The following is a 26,255-nucleotide window of genomic DNA, read 5'->3' as shown; positions in this document are numbered from 1 at the left end:
CTATAAGTAGGTATAAAAATAATGGACCCCATTATTAAATAAATATTTATTTTGCTTCAAACATTGTATTAAAATATGGTGATACAATTAATAAAGTACATTATTATTTATTACATTAAAAAATAAATTCAGAAAAAGCTTATATAAATTTATAAAGAATAGAAAAAATTCGATCACGAGGCGGGACTCGAACCCGCATCCTTTCGCGCTTTCAGAAAAAGCTTACAAATTTTTTGTATCTATATACTCTACAATCCCTACTAATACTATTATAAATGCGAAAGTAAGTCTGTCTGTCTGTCTGTTACACATTCCCGCTTAAACCTGTCAACCGATTTTGATGAAATTTGGCACAGGCCATCTAGACCCTGAGAAAGAACATAGACTACCTTTTATTGCGAAATACGTCCCACGGGCGAAGCCGGGGCGGACCGCTAGTAAAAGCATATTATGCTTAAAAATATATGCTATTAGGTACTTGAATACGAAGTCAGTGTCGCAAACTTGTGAAAGTCTATTTTATTAGTAATTTTCTAAAAATTTCAAAATATCGACCTAAATCTTTTTAAATAATTATTCAGAATATTTTAGCCTTATAAGGCATCGCTATTCGCTACGGTACCTTATGCAAAAGACGTGGGTTCGAATCCCGTCTAGCGATAAAAAAATATATTATTCAATACTTTATTGCAGATTAACATACTCCAGATTTCTATAGAAACATAATTTCTGATTAAAATCAAAAACCATACATTTTTCAAAGCATTTGAATGGCAATAAAATCAAATTCAACTAATTTTTAACCAACGTTTCCAAAAAGAGTAATTTTTAAGTGTTTTTAAAATTCGTAATATTATTAGCAAATATTTTAAAATGTTTTTAAAATTCGCATTGATGACTTTTAAAAACACTCAAATAAAATTAGGTCAAGCTTGTGCCGGATGTATAATATCAATTTAATTAAGATTTTTTGTACTCAAGGTAATGTTTAAAGTTCGAATGAGATATAAAATTTGCAATAGATATTTTTGAAGTGATGCCGCGGGCTGTTGTTGTATATAAATTATATTTGGTAATCCTTGGCAATTGCGATTAATAAACTAATATTAGTTGACGCCCCTGACTTCGGTCGTTTTATCTATAGGTAGGTACTAATATTATAAAGCTGAAGAGTTTGTTTGCTTGAACGCGCTTACCTCAGGAACCCCAGGTCTGATTTGCACAGTTAGATAGTCCATAGGGTACAGCTAATCCATACTAATATTATAAATGCGAAAGTAACTCTGTCTGTCTGTCTGTTACTCAATCACGCCTTAACTACTGAACCAATTTGCATGAAATTTGGTATAGAGATATTTTGATACCCGAGAAAGGACATAGGATAGGTTTTATCCCGGAAATCCTACGGGAACGGGTTTTCCTTTGAAAACGCGGGCGAAGCCGCGGGCGGAAAGCTATAGTAAGGAATATTTTTGCAACTTTTTTCAGTATCGCTCCGATTATATTAATTGTTTAAGCGATTAAGCTTTTCCCGATAAATTTACTACCAAACACAGAAAAAAAATATTTTTTTAACTCGAATCAGTAGCTACTTCCGTATAGCGCTTCAACCAAACAAACAAACTCTTCAGTTTTATAATATTTGTATAGGCTATAGAAATTAGAAGTATCTACCTATAGCCTATAGGCATGATTGCGCAAAAATTTAATACATAAAAATTTGCGAAGTTAGTTATCTATATATTTAACTAGCGGTCCGCCCCGGCTTCGCCCGTGGAACATATTTACGTTTTCTCTACATAAAAACCATCCTCGTACTTCAAGGAATATAATAAAAAAAGAATTATCGAAATCGGTTCAGCCGTTCTCGAGTTATGCGCTTACCAACACATTTTGCGATTCATTTTTATATATGTATATATGTATAAAGAAGATATAAAAAAAAATATATTGAACATTCCATAGTTATTACCTTACATTTACATATGATAATAATTATTCATTCAGTTTATTAATAAATATTAATTTACATAATGACGTAAAATGAATGAATCGTCCAAAATTTTATTTGTAGTATCTGTATATAGTTAAATAATTTATATTTTGTAAATTAATGAGACACTATATAATATTGGCCATAAAAATTCGTCAAGGTAAAATATTGTTAAAACTCTATCTTTAGCACGTATAAATAATAACTAGCTTTTCGCCCGTGGCTTCGTTCGCGACATCATTGTGATAGCAACTTCAATACAAATTAAGGATATTTAGTATTGAACACAGCCTTTCTTCATTAATAAATTTTTTTAAGTGAATCAACATATTATTTTTAGATACAAGCGCAAACAGACCAAACAAATTTCGCATATTCTATGCTTATAGTTTTTTGCCCGCGGCTTCGCCCGCGTTTTCAAAGAAAAACCCACATAGTTGATAGTACCCGTTCTCGTGGGATTTCTGGTATAAAACCTATCCTATATGTGTTAATCCAAGTTACCCTCTATATGTGTGCTAAATTTCATTGTAATCGATTCAGTAGTATTTGCGTGAAAGGGTAACAAACATACATACATACATACACATACATATCCATCCTCACAAACTTTCGCATTTATAATATTAGTAGAATCTTAGAATGGATTGGTCATATAATAAAAAAAGTTTAGTAATCTCTTTATTCAAAGAAATTTATTTTTGATTTAATTTATGGATAAAATAAATAATTGATACTTCAATCATTATGTAGACGTTAATTCGATATTGATTGTAACTTAAGTAACATTTGGAAAACAAGTTATCAAGTTTTGGTACGTCATGTTAAAGCTACTTTCATTTTAATACAATGTCTAAAGGTGAATCGATTTTACTATAATAGGGTTCCGTAGATAATTAGATATTATTATTAGAGATTAATTATAATACTAGCGACCCGCCCCGGCTTCGCACGGGTGCAATGTTTATACTAAATACACTACAGAAAAACTTTTTTATAAAAACATAGCGGCCCGGCCGGCCGGTACCGCTGCAAACGGTACGTCCCGCAATTTTTAAATCTGTAATATCTTCGAAAATATTCACTTAAACCATACGGTGTAAAGGGCCATATAGATCTATATTAAATGAACAATGTATTCAAGGTATTTAATTGGTTATGGATTAATGCTGTATTGGTTTAAATCGCTTCGAAAATTAGCCATTATTTGACGTAAAAAGTAAATGACAAAAAAAAGTTATTGTGGGTAATCCATAAGAGATAGACATATGCCATCGCGGACTTTTCTGTAGACCTTTTCAATGTGAACAATACTTAGTACATTATTTTGATAAAACTCGTAGGGTTCAGCCTGCGTTTGCAATGTAAGCGGAAAAAATGTAATTATTTACGACATCACATTAGAAACCTCAAAAATAACAGTACTTCTCCACTATTTAATGGATGTTATTATACATATAAACCTTCCTCTTGAATCACTCTATCTATTAAAAAAAACCGCATCAAAATCCGTAGTGTAGTTTCAAAGATTTAAGCGTACAAAGGGACATAGGGACATAGGGAAATAGGGACAGAGAATGCGACTTTGTTTTATACTATGTAGTGATTAAAATTTCAACGGCTTTTGTTTTGAATAACAATAAAAACAAAAATAAAAAATATAACAGCAAACTTTTGTGTAACTAGGTAGGTACATAAATTACAGTTAAAAATATATTTACCTAAACTTATACAATCTACCAAGCCCTTCTACTATTCAAATTTCAATCAAGTTTTAAATTATTATAATCAATCAGTAGCTTTTGCGATAACCCTAATAGAAACAATTTTCTCGTTAGTGAACAAAATATGCAAAGAACCTATAATGTAATAATTAAAATAAACAACATACAAGTTTGATACAATCTGAGCGCGTAATATTCAAATTAAGTTCATCAAGTCTTTATTTTGACGTCATTTGTGATTGATTACAGGCCTTAATAACTCAGATTAAAAAGTAATTAATAATAAAATCTTAAATACAAGTATAACATTTAATCGCGTGGAAATTGAACAATGTTAATGTTAGAATATAAAAAGTGATTGTCAAAATGTCGACCGACGATGTGACGATCAAAGTTGACAGTTCGGAGGGCGGGAAAAATGATAGTGACATATCCAAGATGGCGGACTTTGACAGGATACAGAATGCGTCGAAGGATCTGCTGGGGTTGCCAAGGAATGGGCACAGGAGGTCGTTTATGGAAGAGGAAAGCGCAAAGGAGAGAACCAGAGCTGAATTATTGAAGCAATGTTCCGCCATTTTGAAGCAGGGCGACCAGAGATATAATAAGGATAGCCTGCATAGGACTTTTCAGGATGAGGTGGGTATTTATTTTTAATAAGATAACTTTTTTTCATTTTTGTGACAAAAACATAGATATTAAAAAGCTCTATCATTACTGATTTTATTGTCACAGATATAATAAAGATCATGTCACAGATAAATGTCCATAAATACAGTATTTAAAAGTTTTTTTTTTAATTTGTCTAAATTCTGAATGTGTCTGTGTTCGAAAATAATGTTCCGATTAAAAAAAAAAACTTCACAAACACAAAATAGCTTCAAGCCTTCGAAACTCGTTACATAATATGTAATTACAAGTTATTTTTGCAACTTCAATGTAAAATTAAATGGCAGTTTATTGTAACAAATATCGGTGTTAAAGCTCATTAGCCTTGAGTGTTGAAAGCTTACATGAGGTCACGAAACAAGCGACAAATTAATTTATATAATATTTAGTTAGTAGTTAGTACATACACGGTAACCTTATCATTATAAAACATTAATTTTTAATAAGTCAAAGTCAATTCAATTGACATGATAGAGATGAGAGATGATAGAGATAGAGTGTTTAATATTTTTTCATTTATTAAAATAGGTAGGTAGAACATTTTTTAAATATAGTTATTTTGAGAATATTAACTATGCTTTCATAGTTATAAAAGGAAATAATATTCATAAGTCAATAATCAGGATTTAAACAACTCAAACATTTATAAAATCGCTTATTTCATAGCCCCATTTTCAATGACATTATATTACAAAATCTAGATAGGTTGTTTTGAAATATAAAAAAAAAACATTTCTGTAAAAGCAATAATAAGTAATAAGGTTTACAAGGTCATGAATTCGACTCTCTTCAAATTTTTTTAAAGGTAACCTACGCTGTAATAAATGTTTAGTATTTCTCTTCTTATATACTACGTCGAATTTATTAAATTAGCTTTAGCCCGTGGTTTAACTTGTGTTACATTGCATATTATCTTAGCATGTTATATTATGCCAATACATACTTGTATTTGATTATAGAATAGTGTAATTCACGCAGTAGCGTGTCACTGTGGCTCCAGATCAAATGAGTAATTTTTGGGTAAAAGGGTAACGTATATAATATTGCATACCTCCTATACTAACCTTTAAACATTTTTTGGAGTTGCAAACGCTACTTTAGTTGAAACTATTAGTTTAAAATTATATTGGCATAAATAATAAAAGACGAAAGCCTCTAAAATGAAATTTTAACCGGTTTATAGCAGAGAACTTGCAAATTTTCGAAGGATGAGGTTTTTATGCAAATTGATTGTAAAATTATGGTTCTGACATTTCCTCGTACATGCAGTTAATTCTACAATGGTAATTAACGGTAATGTTTATTTTATTAACTTAATTTTTATAGTGTTTCTTTAATTAAATTTACATAATATGTACTTATACAGCATGTTCCACAGCGCAGTGGTTGATGTTTTTTTGTCTAATAGTGAATTTTGATTTAAATTACACTAGTTTCTCGCATAAATTAAATACTAAAACCTTTCTCCTGAATCACTTTATCTATTAAAAAATAAATCATCAAAATCTGTAGCTTGATTTTAAAGATCTAAGCATACATATACACAGACGGCGAGGAGAGAAGTTAATTCATCGATTCTTACGTGAATAGAAAATATTTTGAGTTTATGTGACTTTTCCAATATGTTACAATTATTTATCTAACTAATGCGTATTTAAGGTAATATAATAAATAAATTACTTTTTGCCCATAAGCTCTACCGCATGAATTATTGATAGATACAGGATACATAGATCATAACCACGGTCATTGATCTATAAATCATTATTATAGATCAAACGAATATGGAATGACACCGATGTTGGAGACAATTTGTATTGAATGGTTGCTATGGAAACGTTTTTATGTTTGTTTATTTATGGATCGACAGATTTGGATTATTTTAATTGGCCCAATTGTTTATCTATTGGAAACTGATACAATTTATAACTGGTTTTTAGAAAAAAACAGTGTGGAATATAAGACAAATCTTTATAACTTTATGGTTCGATTTCCGATAGAGCATTCATTTGCAAATATGGTAATATTTTTAAATATAAGGTTCATTTTATGTTGTAAACATGGACGTATAAAAAAAGACGGACGGTATATCGCCTAAACATTGAGTGAAGCCTAGTAATGGCGGCGAAACATCCATGTGTGTGTGCCATGTTGCCATGGCAACAGCTGTGTTGATGACAATGGCGGCTGTATTTTTTTCTATAAATTTTGCCGTAATAATTTAGTCATTAAAACATAAAAGAAATAACTTGCTTCCCTGTGGAATGTAATCCCTTGTGTTTTGTTATTTAAAATTGTACTGTTGCGACACCATTTAACCACGCAAGACGGCATTTTAAATATTTTTTGTGAAACAGTGACGCAGTTAATCAGTCGGTAGTTCACGACGTAATGGCGGCCGACTGAGCTTACTATGGTGAGAGTGTGTGCGTGTTTATTGTCTTTACACGATCGCTAGCTTACTATGGTGGCTTCACGTTGTTTGTTCGTAATACGGCGTCCGTCTTTTTTTATACGTCCATGGTTGTAAAATATAATCATAAAAGTTTGAGATGATGCAAAATAAACAAAAGCAAGAACCTTTAAAATTTGTTTTGATATTTGCGCATTGACCTTGTCCTTTTAAAAATAAAATGTATTTTATTTAAAAATATTCTCGTTATGTCACCAGTCTTTATTATTTGGCAAATAAATATAATAGGAAGGGCAGAAAGTAAAAGAAACATTTATTTTTAGACACACCTGGGGAATGCATCCCATATCCGTTTCATACTTAGTTTCATACATTTTCTTTAGGGACAAGTAGGCAAAATCAATTTGTTTGAATCTAGGATTCTCAGATAAAAGATTGTTACCACAGATAATATAATACTATCTGTTACATTCTAATTAACTATTATATTCAAAAAATTTATTATATTCAACTATGAATTTTGCCTGATCAACTGGTGAGGTATTTGATGATCATCATCAACATTAGCTGAATGTTGTCCCTGAAATCTCAAACTTACCAAGTTTGTAGCTGTGTGTGTTGTAATGATCCTTTAACGACGGCCTACTCACGAAGTTTGCCTTCAGAAATTGGAGCAGTGGTGATATATTATCCTGAAAAAATAGTATCTACAAAACTTTAAAAGCACTTCTAATGTCAAACTATGGAGTTGGAGGTAAATGGAGTTTCTTAACGGTTCTTCTCAACAGATACTGCTTTCTGAATCGGCGATAAATTTGAAAACTGTTATGACCATTCAAACGTGCTTCTAGAAGTCTAATTGAATAAATAAATGTTATGTTTGAGTTTTAAGAATCCTCGACTTTCAAGCGGAGGCTTTAACCACTGATCTTACCTTTCAGTTACTGCATTTTCTCGTCAATCATTCACTGTACAACATTGAAACTATCAGTCGTGTCTAATTAATTCTCGTGATATGATTGGTTAGGCCACTGCAATCACTGGCCAATGGGAGTGATCTATTATCTACACTTGACCCACTTAGTTATACCTACCGGTAGCGCACCAGATATGGTATTGATATAATTAGTTTTATTATTGCGTTTATCGAAGTGTATTTGAACGACTAATTTTAAAATATGCCCGCCCAATGTTTGTGGCTAAATGAGGAAATTTAATTAGTCTTATTGGTACATGTACACGGCAATTATAAGAAATCAATAATTATTATAATTAATTCACCGGAAAACTAACATTAGGACATACTAAAGATTTTCTCATGAGCGTGTAAATTAACTGGGACTATAAAGTAACTTTATCTGTTTTTTGCCAATAGAGTTATCTAACAATAAAAATTCGATTGAAGTAGCTATAGTTGGTCCTCAGCAATACAAAAAATAATAAGAACGTCTGTCGATCAGAGAAAAGCTTTCTAGCTGATAAGTCTGAAAGATAAGACTAAGATGAAAAGAACAGATAGTTAAGGTTGGGTCGCCTAAGATCGGACGCATATGCCGAAAATTTTATACGTACTGTATTTTTTATTTTATTTCTCATGATTCGATGTCGTTTTTCTGTTGCGGTCAACTGTAAATTGATGACAAAGAAATATTGTTTAACCCCTAATTTTTTGGTTTGCGTAGATGCTATCTATCTAAGCAAATTTAGAGCCTAAAAAGCAGACTTTTTTCGACTTACCATAGTGAAGAAAATAACAGTTCGGCCGAAGATCGGACTATGTAGTATCTTCACTTCTATGCGTTTAATAATAATGTTAACATTAGGAAAACATCCGGACTTACGTCCATACATTGAGCATCAATGATTGAGTCAGGAAATTCCTCAAAAAATTTGACAAAGAAGTTTTTTTTTTATTGCGTTTTTTTAGTCCGGTCTTCCCTCCTCATCCTAATTAAGTTTCTCAAACTTTTATCCTCCGTGTTCTAGGACTAAATAATGAAAATGTACCTAAGGTCTGATAGTCATAGCGTCATTGGATAGTTAAATATATTAAAAGTTAATAATTATTGCGCATTATTGCATAAGGCGCAGTCAAGAGCTAAACTTCGGTCCGATCTTCGGCATTGGGAGGGAAGATCGGATCTTGGGTTGTGAACGTCCTAGGCGTATTCAAAGTATACAGATGGAAAGAGGATTCGCTAATTCTGCCCCAAAATAATTAATTACATTATTTCAATGAAAGTACTCTCCACAATGAGCCATCAAAATTTTGTAGGTAAGATCGGATCGACGATTTTCGCCACAAAATACACCTTTTCTGCTGAATCACCTGTGTACACGTCCCGTCTGGTCGCTGGCCGGCCGCAGAGTGAAGAGAGGGGCAGAACAAAATGGCGGATCTAGTAGTGTTGGTAGCAGTAGAGAATATTGCCTAGTTTGCGAGTTATTCCATGCATCCGATCTTATGTCACATCCGATCTTAGGCGACCCAACCTTACACCACTTTCTCTCAAAAGAAGAACTCGCCACTTAAAGCGGTTCGATAAACAATGGAATTAATTAAGTTTTGCACTACGCATTGTCCAAAAGGGAGGGTCCTTTTCCCAAAGACCTCTGGCCAAAAAGGCTGCAAGTACAAGTCATCAACAAGGCTTCAATCTATCTTTAATACATGACCCTAATTAAGTTTCGCCATTGTTTTAACAAAGTCCTATGAAAATGCAAGTAATAACGGTCAAGCCCTAACTAACACAAGCGAAGCATATGTTAGCTTTGACTTAGTGCTTCTATTAGCGCTAACAACGTCTGTCTGTCAGTGCGCACCATTCAGATGCCTATCAAGCGCTGAGTAACGGCCTACAAAACTAGATCTTGAGATAGGCTATATTTCAAGTGCATTAAACATTTATTTGTTAGGACTATCCTTGGGTACGACATAATGATTGGAAGTTTTTATAACATACTATGCGATATGCCTGACGTTGTCTGCGGTTGAGAATAAATATGATTTATTCCTGCAAAATGTAAATCTATTTTTCTTAGCACATAATACTTATTGTTTTTAAATCACATATAGCTTATTAAGAAAATTGAAACAGATTTTTCAGAAATCGACTTGAATAATTAATTCCAAACTGCATAAAATATAAATAAACTACCAGTGTACAATAAAAACACGCAACATTGAACATAAAACTTAACTGCAAAATTATGCAACGACCAAAGAAAAGTAAGACCAAAATCTGCATTATAAATTAAATGAATGTTTGTGAGGTTTTGGACATAAAATTAATCCCGTTTTTGGTTGAGAACTAGACCACAGGGGGTATGAGGTATGGAGGAAACGTCAATCAAACTGATAAAAAATTTCACCGCAAATCTGCTCTCTTAGATGACATTAAAGACGCCATTAAAAGCGCGATTTTAAGCTTACGTGTGTTCGTTCTTTGATAAGTTTTATGCGATAGACTTGAAATAAGATAATTATATTTTTAATTGGTATGTTACGCATGAATGTAAGTTTGAAGCCCAGTTTCGTGTTTTCTCTCCATAAGAACCTTACTTGTGCTTGTGCCTTAATTAAAACTTAACTTTTTCGAATTTTACACATCAACACATTTGGCGATTCATTTCTTCATTTATTCTATGCAAGTAATAGATTTTTATGCTGCGCTAACGTATTGTATGAAATTTTCGAAAATAATGGATTTATTCATTCAATTCGTGGTAAAATTTATATCGCTTCCGCTTAGCAGTTATTAACCGCTATTTTACTAGCCACAGTTAAAAACAATTCTATATGGTCACGTGATTAACGTTGTTTTTCTGAAGATTCGAGTTGTTCTTAAAAGGTATTCCTGTGCTATATGTTTTGCCTTGTTTTAGTGTTTGTTGATTACCTGAAATATGTGGATGAGATGCAATCAGGATTATCGGCTTTATAATTAAAGAGTTAAAGGTGTATTTGCTTCGTGTTCTTAATATTGTAAATATAGACATTTAAAAAGAGCTTGTGGTATGTCAGCCTTATGTTTCTCATAGGCCCTCTCTGATAGGTATTTGAGACAAAAATAATTATTATTTTATTTTATCTGTTCTTTTTAATATCTTTAGTAATGTGTGATTAAAACACCAATTGAATGTTGAATTAATAAGTTAATTTAGTTTAGATTGAATATACAGTTATGAAGTTTGTTGTTTAGTTTTTGGATCATATAAGGTATGATTAAGACAATATAGGTAGTATACCTTCTATCTACATACTGAATGAACGGATTAAAAAGTGATTTGAAAATTTGTCTATCTCTATCTCTATCTAACAACTGATCAATCGATTTTCATAATTTTCCATAGTAAGTAGCTCATAATTTACAATCTAAGTTTTCTAATTAATAGGGACTAAGACGATCATACAAAAAACATCTAAATTTCCAAAGCTAGTTTAAAAACAACAACATTCCCCAACAGATGGCGGTGTCATCTAGCTATTTACAACGATTTCCATAGAAGTGAATAATAAAAACTACGCGTCTGACCGTACAAGCGATTAACATACTATGCTAATTTAGATAATATGCTAACCGTCTTTTTGCTGAACTAAAATAGGTATGATTGATGCAGGCATGTTGTTGAGAACATGTGACAGTTCTTTATATGCTTTAGTATTTAAATATCCAGAGCCTTTAAAGAAAATAAGTATTTAACTATGGCTATGAGAAAGGAAAGTCATTTGATTTCTGTAATGCGAGAGTAGAGCCTCAACGCTCCGCTTATGAGGGATACAATACCACAGTATTACCATTTACCATGTATAACAATCCCTAAAAATTGTAATACTGTTAATATACGTTGCAAAAATATTTCAAATTTAATTTTCTTGAATTTATTGCATGAAAATATTACATTTTACTATAGGGTAAACTCACCTAATTATGTGACTCACTTAATTCGGAGATACAACGTTTGGACTCTTTTACAGCGTTATAGGAGTAAAATCCAATACATTAAAATTAACGCTATGGTATAGTAATTAAGCTTCTTTTCGTGTACAAATTTTTGTTAAGATCGTGCGAGTGAAATAGTAACAATCACGGGATTTGTCACTGCGCCCGCCATGTTTGACGTTTCACCGGTAGCGTGCGGCTATGCCGTCATTATTTAATTAATTTTAAATAGAAAAAGTGAGTCTAGGTCCATGATACTTTGACAATTAATTGTTAAAAACATATTCTTGTTGATACCGATAAAGGTTTTAGTAATTTTTCGTTTGTTTTTGCATAAAACCTTATTTCCTGGGTTCAAAAAGTTAACGATTCTCAAGATTGCAACTCAAAACAGTGTCACCGAATTAACCAAGCAAACTTTTATTATTTTCAATTCGTGTATTAATAATTGTCTTCAGTACGTATACGTTAGTAGTTTAAGTCAGAAAATATTTATTTTTACTCAGATAAAAAAGTAGGATCGCTTTGAAGCATTTTAAAAAAGTTCGTTATGTTTTTATCACATAATTAAGTGAGTTATTTTTTTTATTTTAGACAGCATGGAGGAAGACAAAAATAAAAATAGAAAATATAATGAAACAACCCTGACATCCGCAATTCAATGTATTCTGCAGTCAAAAATGAGTCTGTACACACAAACAATTATAAAGTCCAATATTGTTTTTTATTGTTCCCCTCTTTTAATAGTTTCTCGTTGATTAATAAATACATAATTATTACTTTTAATATGTTAATATTTTTTATTAATTGTATTTTTTTTTACTTTTGTGTTAAAAAATAATAAATACTCACTTAATTCGGTTATAACAGAATTAGAGAAGTACTATCACCGAATTATAGTGATTGTCACAGAATTAGACAAGTCATCGCGGTTTGATTCGCGCTCATTTTACGCTGAGTTAATTCATATGTGTTAAGATTACACTTGCTCATATGATAAATAGAAGATTGATTAATGTTCCTATTAAAAATAAAAATAAAATTTATAAAGTTTTACCTGTTTTTTTTTTCATATTCTGTTTTGTCACAGAATTAGATGAGTTGACTATACCTACTTGTGCTTTTGTCAGATATAAATAGAGGAATTAAACTTTTTTTTTGAGTTTATGTTAGTCAAATTTTATTACGATATTGAGATATGTAGATACTATATAGATATAGATAATATATATGTGCCAAATTTTATCCGGATACAATGAATCACGAACGAATGAATGAATCCGGATACAATGAATGAAACGAAAACGAAACGAACGAATGAGCTAGTTAGCATCCGGACTTTAGCTTATTTTGTTATTGTAACACCTACATCTGTTTAAAATATTATTTGTTGTAAAAAGAAGTAAAAGACGGATCACTGCTTAGATTAGTTGTTGTAGAACTATGATTATTGTAAAAAAAAAACAAATTGATATGGGGACAAATTGTATTCAACTGACGAGATAAAAAGTTATGATTTATGACTTTCATGTTAATTTTAAGTTTATTTCACATAGTCAGGCTTTTCTCGACAATCACTTTTGACAGCAACAAGCGAGTCAAAATATTATTTTGGCTCGCAAGTTGTAAGGTCGACGTCATCTGGTTGAACCTGCTATTTGCTTGAATGACTATTAACTAGTCATTCAAGCAAATAGCAGATTCAACCAGATGACTGTGACATACTTAAAGGTACTTACTTACCTGAGATATTCGTCGTCGTCACAAAAACGGAGAACTTCCAGGCATGACGGATGCGAGCTTATCACACCATCACATGCCAACACCTTCCGTTAATTCTTCATTCTTGCAGCTTGTACAGACTAAAGTTTCTTTTCTCATCACTTAGACAAAGTTAGAATATACATTTGTTATATAGATAATAGATATATGTATTCTAAGATCACTAGGTACATATGCAAGGTATAAAACAAAGTCGCTTTCCGTCGTCTGTGTATGTATGCTTAGATCTTTAAAATTACACAACAGATTTTGATGAGGCTATTTAATAGATAGAGTGATTCAAGAGGAAGGTTTTGGTATATCGTTTATTCGGTTTTAACTTTTAAACAAAGAGGGCGTAGCCGCGGGCGGGAAGCTAATGTTGTATAAAAAATATTGAAAATAAACCTATTATTCTGCTGCTTATTTAGAAATAAATAATATGTTTAACAATAAATATTTGCAAGTTTATGTTACGATTCATATCATCAACAAAGATTTCAATCTCACTGCTCTGTGTGGTATATAGCTATAGAATAAATGTAGGTATAGCCACAGTATAGCGATATACCAGTAGCTGTGAAATGCCGTTTACTTCTTATCTATCAACAAATCTGGTTTTGTAGTGTGTGGTTACATTGTTGTCATACTAAAATTCCTGGTACTAGATCTGTGTAAAATTCAAACTCATTTTGTTTCATATGAACTTCGAAAACCTCTCTAACTCTATGATACAGAAAATTAGTAAAATATTTTTAGCAGTATTTTGTATTATGCAAATATATTATATCTAGGTACATATAGGTACTTTATAATACCATTTAAATAGATATTTATCTTGGAAACTGTATCATGCTATAGCTTACTTAAGTTTTAATATAATCAAAGTCTAATATTATAGTAATCATGATTACTAATTATTATTCAATATTCTTTTGAAAGTGTCTAAGTTTTTTGCATATAAAATTAACAATCCAACAAGCAATTCTATCATCAGTCTAGAAAACAGACAGACACTTACACAGGATTATAATGAATATTAATAAATCCTGTTCTTAATCCGACGTAAATTATTTTCAGAGAATTAATCAAATGATAATTTCGCCTTGTACATTCGTTCCACATAATTACATAAAGATAACACAGATATAGCCTTCAAAGCCTCCGCCGAAAACTGCATTAGCATAATCTCTCGAATATTTAATACGATACTTGTGCTTTTGATTTGGGATTAAGTACACTTGTACGCAAGGAATCGTGAGGATTGGTGCGGATTTTTTTGGTATAGGTAATGACTGGTATATGTATGAAATTGTGCGACTATAAATAATGGAATTTTTCATGTAGGTAGTAATTAATTAATTTTAAACTATCTGGTTAAATTTATTAACTTTGTAGTTAGGTAAAAATTTAGATAGTCAATAGGTACAACGTGTACCTACAACGTGTCAAAAATTAATATACTTAAGTATTTCTTTTTTTATATATTTCTTTTTTATTCAATAAATAATGTGTCGTGTTACATCGTATGTAATTTTGAACTCATGTGTTCGTAGATAAGTATTTAGCTATAGTAAAAAAATATCCACGTACTCAGGTCTCAGACGGGAAAAGTATGATTTCTATATGTATAAACATAAAGTATTCATACTGAATGAATTAAGTATGAAAAAATAAGGTTATGAAGTGTGTATAGTCCCATCAAATCGTGATCGGGCCTTCACTAGCTGACGGCACTTGAGTGTACAAATATTTTGAGCACGCTCACTATAATTTAATTATCTATAAAAAAAACTATAAGTATATTCATAATGTATAAAGTGTTAGTCACACTGTACAAGTATACAGATTGATTGGAAGTGGAACACAGCATTTTTATTTTGAATTTAAAATATACACTAAACAAATTAGAATTATTGAAGTAAAACTTCTTTATGCACGTTGAGAGTAAAATTTCAAGTAGGTGTCATGGCAAATATTATAATCATGGTATCTTTGAATCTTGCCAAAGAAGTTTCACTTCAGACATGTGTCCTCAGCACACACGCCCTTTTTTGACATTATAAATTATTTATAAATTGAGACTAATAATGTTATAAAAGCAACATCATCAGTCATTATAACATTATTAATATCAATTACCAAAATATAAATATTCATATCAACGTGAAATGTCACTTTAGCAAAGAACAATAGGATTTTATCAAATACAATCTATTTAAAGGTCTTCATTGTATTTAATAATAATAATATTCAATTGCACATAATGCATTGTCAATTTAAAACTGATTAGATTAAAAAAATATTAATGAAAATTTAATTCGTCACAAAAAAAGGATAAGAGCAATATCTTCTTTAAGTACAAGTAGAAATTAAAACCACCCATTAACTTCACTTATTACTCTTCTATGAAATTCTTATTACTCAATTGAAAGTCATTATATTTTACGACAATAATAATGACATATAGCTCGTCAAAATACATACAATACATTATTTTAACATCTGTTTAATTGTAAAAAAGGCCGTCACACTCGTAATAACATAATAGGAGAATATAATGAGTGGATATCTAGATTTATTAGTTTCCTTTGGTTTAATAAAATGCAATTATCGACTAATGAGCGCCGGTAACAAGCTGGCCGCAAATATGTCGGTGCCGTTGGAATGGTAGCGCCACATGGGTACGAGATATCATTCGCGAATAACTGGATGAATGAAGGAATAGTTTTAGCCTGTGGTTTTAGCATTCAAATGTTTATTTAATATAAATTTTTAATAAAGACGCGGGTTCAAATAGATTTTTTTTATGTATAGGAAACTAGCTTTCCGCCTGCGGCCTTGCCCGCGTTTTCAAAGAAAAACCCGCATAGTTCCCGTACCCGTGGGATTTCCGGGATAAAACCTGTGTTGCTCAGTGAAGATGCAACTTTCTAATGGTGAAAGAATTTTTGAAATCGGTCCAGTAGTTTATGCGTGAAAACCATACATACATACATATACATAATTACAAACCTTTCCTCTTTATAATATTAGTATAGATATGTATCTGTTACACAGAGAAACACAGGGTAAACGTGAACGTTGTTAAAAAGGAAAGTAAGTAAATAAATTAAACTTTTAGGTTACGTGCCTAGTGTTTCTTATAATGTGGACGATTAATTATTTTAGGCTTAGTGTTTTAAAAAAAAACGGAAGTGCCTAATACATAATAAGAAAGAGTATTCGTCACATTCTAAATTTCTACTTCAAATGATAACTACTAAAAAATACCTATCATTTATTGTAAAAAATCACTTTGTGTCCATTCCACTCCAATGTGTAAACACCTTTACAAAAAGCTCTAACCAACAGTGATAGATGCTTTATTTACTTTTTATGGAACTTGCGGCTTGTTAGCTCAGTATAGACATTGGAGTTATATACATATAATATCTACTATGGTATAGATGTAGCTTACATTGTGTAATGTGTATGTTCACTAATTTAAAGTTAGATGCCCTTTAAAGTGTAAAAGGTACAGTCACTTTTGTGGGATATGAGCAAGAAAGAACATATTTGATACTAGTAATCTAATAAAACAATAGGTATTTTATAAGTGCAGTGGGTAGTTTCGTACGTATTTAAGAAAGAAAGAAAGAAATAAATAAATATTTCAGGACAATTTTCACATACAGCACACCAATCTGATCCCATACTAAGCTTTCGCTTGTGTTATGGAAACCAGATGGCTGTTATACATACATAATTACCTATATAATTTTTAAATAAATACTTACATAGATAATCATCACTCAGGCACAGAGCAAACATCTATTTATTTATTTATTTACTCTTCAATAAAACTATACATAGAAAACTTATTGCTAATATACAGAACAAAAAAAAAACAGTATAGTTTATTAGGCGGCCTTATCACTTAGAAGTGATCTCTTCCAGGCAACCTGTGCAAAAGGTAACAAGCTTATTAAATGACAATGGTAGGTGGTAGAAAGAATGGCAAGGATAAAAAAAAAACAAAAATAATAAATAAATAAAATAAAATTAATAATTAAAATATATTAACAGATAGATATATTAAATAAAGATACATATGGATAAATATACTGCACTCGAATATATACAATTATATTATTCATTATTAATATCTATATAAATCATACAAATTACTTACACAATATAATATACTTAGATGACTATAATTTTTATATACGTACATGATACCATATAATAATATTAAATATCTATGTTAATAAACATCTATGTTCATCACACAAATAATTGCCCCGGGTGGGAATCGAACCCACGACCTCTGGCTTGGAAGGCAGGGCCACTACCAACCTAGCCAACCGGTCAGTCAAAGTAAAGAAAGATACCTAGTATTTACAAATCCATACTTACCCAGCTATTATAAAATTGGGAAAGTGTAATTGTTTGTCTTTTTTTCATGTCGCAATTGATCAATCTTGTGATGTTTATGCCTAGAGATAGTTCGGAGTCTAAAGACTCACATAGACTACTTTCTCATTTCCATGGGAATTTCCTTTGACTACGCAGACGAAGCTGCGACGAATGCTAGTATGTCATAAATTGGCATTTAATAAACGATCAATTTAAATAGGATTAATAATCTACAATATGTTGCGATGTCGCGCACCCACGCAACTTGTTGCGCGACTTGTCTGACAACTATCACCCACGATGTAAAGTGTACATGATTGCTTTTGATCAAGTGTTATTTAGATCAAGTTTAGATCATATTATACATGGATTATATTACGTTTTGTTATTATAATTGACACACCTGCGGTTTTCTTTGACTGTTATGGTGTTGTTTTAAAATTTATTTTTATGTGGTCTTGTAGTTACCTACTGTATTAGATATTAATTATTTGATAGGGAAAGGATTACAAAAAGTATTGAGAAATTTTGACTAAAATGTGTAAATATAGATACCATAAACTATTCGACATTTACAGGATTTACTAAGTGATATTTTTCGATGTACCTACACATGGAAATAAAAAATATACGTTTCAGTACAAATAACCACTACTAAAACCATTGAGATAATATTACTACGTATGGAGGAGACACCACGAACAAAATCTGTGCGCCATTTTTTTGCTCTAACTAAGTTTTAAAAATTATTATTTAGTTAGGTACTTAACGATGAAAGTTATTCCTTTGCACTTTTCCGTATTATTTGTATTATTTGTGCAATATCGTAACACACACGAAGGCATGTTTGATGCGTTTCACTTTAAAACCATTAAAAAATACCGCTCAACATACGTCACATGACGTATGTTGAGTGGAACATAAGTGATGTAGGCGGTGTCGTCTCCTATTAATATTATCTCAATGACTAAAACACCGTTTCTATATTAGGTACGTACATATTAAATGAAGTCTTTTTATTTTTGTAACGTTTCCAAGTTGTGTTCTTTCTTCTACTTCAAAATGGAAATTTCATCAAAACCATTCGAGCACTTAAATGTACAAAACATTTCCTCTTACACCAATTATATCTATGTAAAAGTTACTTAGTTACAACTTAAGTTTCTAGGTACAAATACTTAACCTTAGCGTCACTCCAATGCTTTTGATTGGACTAACTTTGACACGAGAGGTCACTTTTGACCAATGACTGACATTTATTTATTGTGCCCCGCCTGTCAGATTTAACCTAGGTAACCTAGCCATTTGTAAGACAAGGCCAATTTAGATTATAATATGTGCTATGATACTATTTTTAGGCGTAAGAAATGAGTGGAGTCGCTTGTTATAATTTTACTTGTGTTTTTATTTTTAGATCTTAATAGACATGTTTTGTAATACAGCTAGGTAACATATTTTTTTATATTTGTATATATCGTTTATAATACAGGCTTTACTTGCTTTTTATATTCGACCATCCGGTCATCGATGGTCATGGAACTGTATATTTAAAACCAATAATAGAATATGTTTGTGATTTTCCAATATTAATTATGTATTCATGTAAATACATAAGTAGGTACCTAATAATTTATAAACTTGCATGTAATAAATATTGTAATTAAATGATGTACCTGCATAATATAAATAGTACAGAACAGGAAGGATTAATAAAGATAATACCACAGACTAATAATAATATACTACGTATACAAATACATAATGGTCCGGGAGCCAGCAGCAGATTTTATGACCAAGTTCCTCTCAAGCGGTAATTAGTAAAATGCATCAAAGTATAGTATTATGAAGCCTCGTGAACGTCAGCTGGAGCTCGGTTGGGGGGAAGAGCAGTTGTAGCCTCCCGTATCAGCTGACGGTTTTTCCACCAAGATACAGCCAGCTGACATATATATTTATCCACAGTTACATATAAGCTATCATCAGGTAAATTTTTGTTTGAGAGGAAATAACGGAAAATAAATTTTTCTTTAAATTTAACTTTCATGTTCGAGACACCAGCTGACGTATAATACACCATGTTGTAACCAGCTGACTATTTTTTTTCGTTGAGATATTGGGTTAGCTACAATTTGACAAATTTTTAGCTGAGAGGAAATGAATGAATGAATGTATTTTTTTTCCTATGTGCGTGGGAGGCTACAACGGCTCACCCCCCCCAACCGAGCGCCAGCTGACGTTCACGAGGCTTTATAATACTATACTCTCATGCGTCTGACGAATTATCTCTTGAGAGGAAATAGTTAACCAAATTTGCACCTGGCTCCCTAACCATAATAAGTTAACTGTTAAATTTATCTACACAAAATTATATTTAAAAAAGGTTATAAGTACAATACAATTGTATTGTATTGCATTCTTTTTCGCCCTTGCTTCGCCCAGTTTAATTAGGTGTCATTTTCGTTGATATACAATAAAGAAGATACGGAAATATGAAAAACGTCATAAAACATCTGGATTACACTAAAAGAAAACACGTCTCCTGTACAAATCGATTCAAGTTCATATCATTTAGGTTTCCATAGTTTTAAAATTTTAGGACAATTTATTGTTAATTACAATAATGTACACGTTGTATATCTTCCTATATTGATTCTACATACAGACAGACAAAAAGCAGTCCTTTGATAGGATTTACGGAACCCTAACAATAAACCATTGTTATTAAAAGATTATAAATACCAACCAGTACTGGAATAACTTGATTTTAATACACCGGTGCTGATAAAAGCCAGCTATTAATTATATCTAAGAGTCAATTACACACGTCGCAGTCGTTGTAACACGATTATCTGTTTTATGTTATATTTCATTTGCGTAATTTTAATGTTTACTAAATTGTTTAAGTAGAAAGTACTCGTTATTATTGAAGTGAAACTTCTTTATCGGGGTTGGAAAAAAATTTAGTGTAACATTTTTTCGTTACGCGTGACATTTTTCCGTTACGCGCCATCTTGTTTTTATCCCTACCACGCGTGATTGACGTGTTTCTGTAAAATTGCATAGGTATATAGTAAATTATTTTTTAAAAAATAAGGTCATAAAGAAGATTCACTTCTTACGTGTGTACACTAGTACACGCACACATTTTTTTGGTAGGAGTCAGGAGCCAGCATAGATACTTTATTATTAAAATTAGAAAATAAACTAATTAAATAGAATGAGTTAAAAAAATTGAAAAATATTCAAATAGGTATCAATGACCAGATAGATAGGGAGTGTGTCCATTTTTTACGGCTAAACCGCAAAGTTTAAATTGAATAAAAAATATCTGTATGTTTTTTTTTCGTCCATAATTATTTTACCGAAGTCACAAATTAACATTTTTAACACGCTTATTAGCTTTACCTGTATGACTGTATGTATGTTTGACCCGATTTTGACCCGCTCGCTCTAAACGGATAGATTTAATTTAATCTTAATTGTACACTTATTGGTGTTACTTACATATATCGGTGATCTGTACAATACTATAATTTCATGAGTTTATCTAATTTATTTTTTAATCTATATTGCACGCCTCATAAGCGAAGCGTTGATTGCACGCCTCATAAGCGAAGCGTTGAGGTGGGTACTACTGTCACTTCGCGCAAAACATCTGATTTTTCAAACTTAAAATGTCTTTATGTATCATACATTGCACTTGTAAGATAATACATACACACAAATATTAAGAAAAAACACTATTTTTAACGTTCATGATATTTTTGATGTCATTTTTGTTATTTAAACTAGTTAAAAAACAGTTGGCCTGGTTTTTCGATCTTTGTTGTGTCGGAGAAAACACGTGCCATTGAGATTTTTGTTAATTAATTTGTTGAGAACACTCTTTTTTAGTGTAAACTGGTAGTGATAACCAAATTTGTGATTGTCTCTATATATATATTGGGGTAAGCGTTTATTTACTAACTTTCCTCACCCATCATGAATCCTGATCCTCCCGACCCTGGTAAACCTCCTGACATCCAGGGTGAGGTGATGGAAGCGGAGCATACAAGTAATAAGAGACAACGGTCAGAGCCATCCATTGCTGATACAGATATGATCCCGTCTAAAAGACATGTTACAGTTAACAACTACGCGATCGCATCGTCTCAAAGTTCATATGTGGATCCCATTATATCTAATCCCATTACATATTCCGACAATGACAGTGGTCCCTTTATTGTCTATGTGTCCCGTACAGAGGCCGATCCTGCGGCGGGTTTAACCATCAGACCGATCAAATTTGGATCTTTCCTTTACAACAATCGTGTAGCTAACATAGCCAAGGATGGAGTTAAAGCTATTGGGCGCAATAAAATTTCTGTACAATTCAATACCGCTTGTGACGCAAATAATTTTATAAATTTCCCCCCTCTTAAAGATTCAAATTACCAAGCCTCCATTCCAACTTTTCACATCACTCGTATGGGCATTGTCAAAGGTGTCCCTACGGAGTGGTCTATGGAAGAATTTATCAGCCATGTGGATTTCCCAGGTGGAAGAGGCAAAATATTGAAAGCCAGACGGCTTAATAAAAAAATTAGAATAGATGGTGTTACTTCATGGTCACCATCTCAAACCGTTGTTTTGACCTTTCAAGGCCAAGTTCGTCCAGAAAGAATATACTGCCTTTACAACTCCATGCCAGTAGAAGTGTACCAATACCCCACAATTCAATGTTATAAATGCTGTCGGTTTGGACATGTACGCGACCAATGTCGCTCTAAGGAACGTTGTTTCAAATGCTCACAGGCCCATTTGGGCGACTCTTGTCCAATTTTAGAGTCTGATGCAACATGCCTCCATTGTACTGGTAAGCATTATGCCACTGATAGGAAATGCCCCGAACAAGCTAGGCAAAAGGCCATTAAGCAGTTAATGGCATCTGAAGGGATATCTTTTGAGGAGGCTTCTAGAGTCATCCCGTCAACTCGTAGATCCTATGCTGAGAATATTCAGATACAGAATCCTTTATCTATACATTCCCAAAGCCTCCCGTCTTCCCAATTTAATCCTCCTATCCAATCAACACCTAATGTTTCATACAGAAAAACAGTCACTAAGACCCCCCGTTCCCGAGCTCCTCTGGGTAAGTCTTATGATAAGGATGCACATCATTCTATCATTCGTGAACCTCCCTCCTCCCTTTCTAATGGTTGTGCTCTCCCTAATACGGGCTCTTCACTTCCTTTTGATGAACATCTACTTAATATGTGTTTATCTTTTATAGAGACTTTACTTTCTTATCCCCACCAGTTACCGTCCAACGTTGCCGAAAGATTATCCCGTTTCTCATCAATCCTCAATTATGGATCTAGTGTTTCTGCAATGGAACGCCCAGAGTATCCGTCCCAAGAAGCACGAGATTTTTGAATTAATAACCAATTATAAACCTTTGGTTCTTGCTATCTCAGAGACATGGTTAATGCCCGGTTCTCGGTTTAGGGTTCCGGGCTATTCCTGTCTTAGAGACGACAGAGCTGATGGTTATGCTGGCTGTGCTCTGCTCTTGAATAACAGTATTCCCTTTTCACAAATTCCACTTCCCCATCATGGCTGTAACTTTAATGCAGTTGCAGCTAGAGCTGCTAATATATCAGTCTTATCCGTTTATGTTCCTCATCCCCATCCTAGTTTTATTCCAGAGCTTTCCTTAATCATCTCCTCTCTTCCTCCCCCTGTTATTATTATGGGTGACTTTAATGGCCACCATACTTCTTGGGGCTCGTACATTTGCGACTCCTTTGGATATCTTTTGGTTGACCTCTTTGAAGATCTGAATATGTGTATTATTAACGATTGCCTTCCTACCCGTAGAGTCTCCCCATTACAAAATCCTAATACTGTAGTGGACTTAACAATTTGCTCTTCTGTCTTAGCTCCTTCCTTTTCTTGTTCTACGCTTTCCTCTACTCATGGGAGCGACCATTTTCCAATCCTCATCTCCTGCTCACGCACAGTCCATGTTCCCACTAGAGCTTTCCCACCTTTGCTCAAATTTAAGTTAGGCAATGCCGACTGGGAGAAATTTGCCAACTCCCTTGATACCAAAATAAGTAATCTCCCAAATGCTTCACCTGAGAATTGTTTGGAATCTTATTCTCTTTTTGTTAACTGTCTCGAGACTACTGCTACCGAATCTTTCCCATTGAAAACTAATTCAACTCTGTCTTTTAAGAAGCTATCCCCTCCCTGGTGGGACCATGAGTGTACTGCCATAGTTAAGGACCGTAAAGAAGCCGAGCTAAGATATGATTCCAGTATGTCTTATGAGAACTTTATTAATTATAAGAAAATTGCAGCACGAACTAAACGGGTGCTATCAAAAAAAAAGAAACAGGGTTGGATCCGTTTCTGTGAGAGCTTATCTCCAAAAACCCCGCCATCATTAATGTGGAATAGTATTCGCCGTTTCCGTGGAGCTCTATGTGATAAAAATAGAGTATCCAACAACTCAGACGTTTGGCTTGATGATTTCATTGACAAACTATCCCCTCCATTTGTCCCCTCTTCTGATCATTTTCCTTGTCCTCCCCATAATTTAGTATCATACGACAGTATGGATTGCCCATTCACCTTGCAAGAACTTGTTACGGTTCTTGATGGCTTAAAAGACTCATCCCCTGGGGTTGATGGTATACCATATTCTTTTCTTTGCAAGTCAGGCGATCAAACAAAATCTTTTTTTCTAAATTTAATTAACATTTTCTTTTTACATGCCATTATTCCGGACTCTTGGAAATCCCAGCTTATTATTCCTATCCCCAAACCCGGCAAGGATCCCCTTAACCCCAATTCCTATAGACCAATCGCCCTGTCTTCTACCTTAGCCAAAATCACCGAACACCTTATTAAAAATCGTCTAGAATGGCTGGTCGAGAACAGAGGCCTCCTAGCTAGTTCCCAATATGGCTTTAGGAAAGGTTTGAGTGTATTAGACAGTCTTAGTATTTTAACAACTGACATTCGTTCCTCTTTTCACAATAAACAGTATTTGGTTGGCGTATTTTTGGATGTAGTTTCAGCGTACGATAATGTTCTTCTTCCAGTGCTCAGACAGAAAATGTTACAGCTGAGTTTGCCTGAGAGGATGATACATTTCATCTTCAACTTATTAATGTTGAGGACGATACAAGTACGCTGTTCTAAAGACACACCTACTAGACATGTATTTAAAGGCCTCCCTCAAGGTTCCGTTTTGAGTCCATTATTATATTCTATATACACCTGGGATTTGGATAAAGCCATTCCATCGTATTGTAGCGTTCTGCAGTATGCGGACGATATAGCATTGTATACTTCGTCAGAGAATATGGATGTGATTACCTTTCGACTTAACAGCGCCTTATCTTATTTGGAAAATTGGATGAACGATCATGGCTTGTCACTATCGCCCAGCAAAAGCAATGTAGTTGTGTTCACGAAAAAACGCTTGATCCCACAGCCGGTAATATTACTAGAAAACTCCTCAATCCCTGTAGTCAACAAGATTAAATTTCTAGGGGTGGTGCTTGACCAAAAGCTGAATGGTATGGCTCACACTAACTACATTTCTCAGAAGTGCGAAAAGGGTATTAATGTTTTACGCTCCCTAGCTGGTGTTTGGTGGGGATCACATCCATATTGTCAAAAACTAGTTTATAATGCTATAATCCGTAGCCATTTGGATTATGCGTCGTTCATCTTAGAACCTTGCAATAAAACAGCTTTAATAAAATTGGACAGAATACAATACAAGTGTCTGCGACTCATTATAGGTGCCATGAAGTCTACCCCAGTCAATGCCCTTCAGGTAGAATGTGTAGACCCTCCTTTATATCTCCGCCGTCAATATCTGTCAGACAAGTATTTCTTTCGGCTTATACAATTATCCTCTCATCCCCTTCTTCCTAAAATTCGAAATCTACTTCAAATACTTACTCTAAATAACCTCCGTCGTCCATCTGATTTTCCTTGCCTACTTAAAAGTCTCATCAAATTTAACCGCCTTCCGGATCCAACATCCCAATTTAGTATCCATCCTTTATATTCAACTCCGTTTCATGCACTAGTTTTTAACCCCAACATTAATATGAGTTCTGGTATTCAAAAATATTCTCCAGATTCTAATGTTGCTTTTAACTGTCTGGTTTCTTCCTACTGGCGTGGTTATAATCTTTTTTTTACGGATGCCTCAAAAGTGTCAAAACATCTTGCTGTAGGGGTTGCTGTATGGCACCATAACTCTAACACTATTTTACAATTTAAATGTCCCCCTCTCTCTTCTGTTTTTACTGGTGAAGCCACAGCTATCTTGGAAGCTCTCAATT

The 26,255-nt window shown here is 32.9% G+C and overlaps 2 protein-coding genes across 3 annotated transcripts in view; both read left to right on the top strand.

The window, feature by feature from the left end:
* The first annotated feature begins 4,028 nt into the window (after positions 1-4,028).
* Nox (NADPH oxidase) overlaps positions 4,029-26,255 on the top strand; it is a 54,439-nt gene continuing 32,212 nt past the window's right edge. For both annotated transcript variants that reach the window (XR_016458022.1, XM_090114921.1), the window contains exon 1: positions 4,029-4,356. Coding sequence is in view for 1 of the 2 variants with exons in the window: in XM_090114921.1 (XP_089971047.1) it covers positions 4,084-4,356 (273 nt within the window). In the remaining variant the exon portion in view is untranslated. The remainder of the gene's footprint in view (positions 4,357-26,255) is intronic.
* On the top strand, positions 21,856-23,319 carry LOC149898797 (uncharacterized). Its single transcript, XM_090114827.1, has one exon. It carries the CDS (start codon positions 21,886-21,888, stop codon positions 23,317-23,319), a length of 1,434 nt encoding a protein of 477 aa, XP_089970953.1. The 5' UTR covers positions 21,856-21,885.

Source organism: Colias eurytheme, chromosome 22 (genome assembly GCF_061535395.1).
Source record: "Colias eurytheme isolate Ceu_HAF_F1 chromosome 22, ilColEury1 Martin Lab GWU primary, whole genome shotgun sequence".
NCBI classification, from domain to species: domain Eukaryota; kingdom Metazoa; phylum Arthropoda; class Insecta; order Lepidoptera; family Pieridae; genus Colias; species Colias eurytheme.
This window is presented reverse-complemented; position numbering and strand designations above follow the sequence as displayed.

Bases quoted from the DNA above. Each gene is read 5' to 3' on its own strand.
- LOC149898797 (XM_090114827.1), top strand. From the start codon at position 21,886: ATGAATCCTGATCCTCCCGACCCTGGTAAACCTCCTGACATCCAGGGT.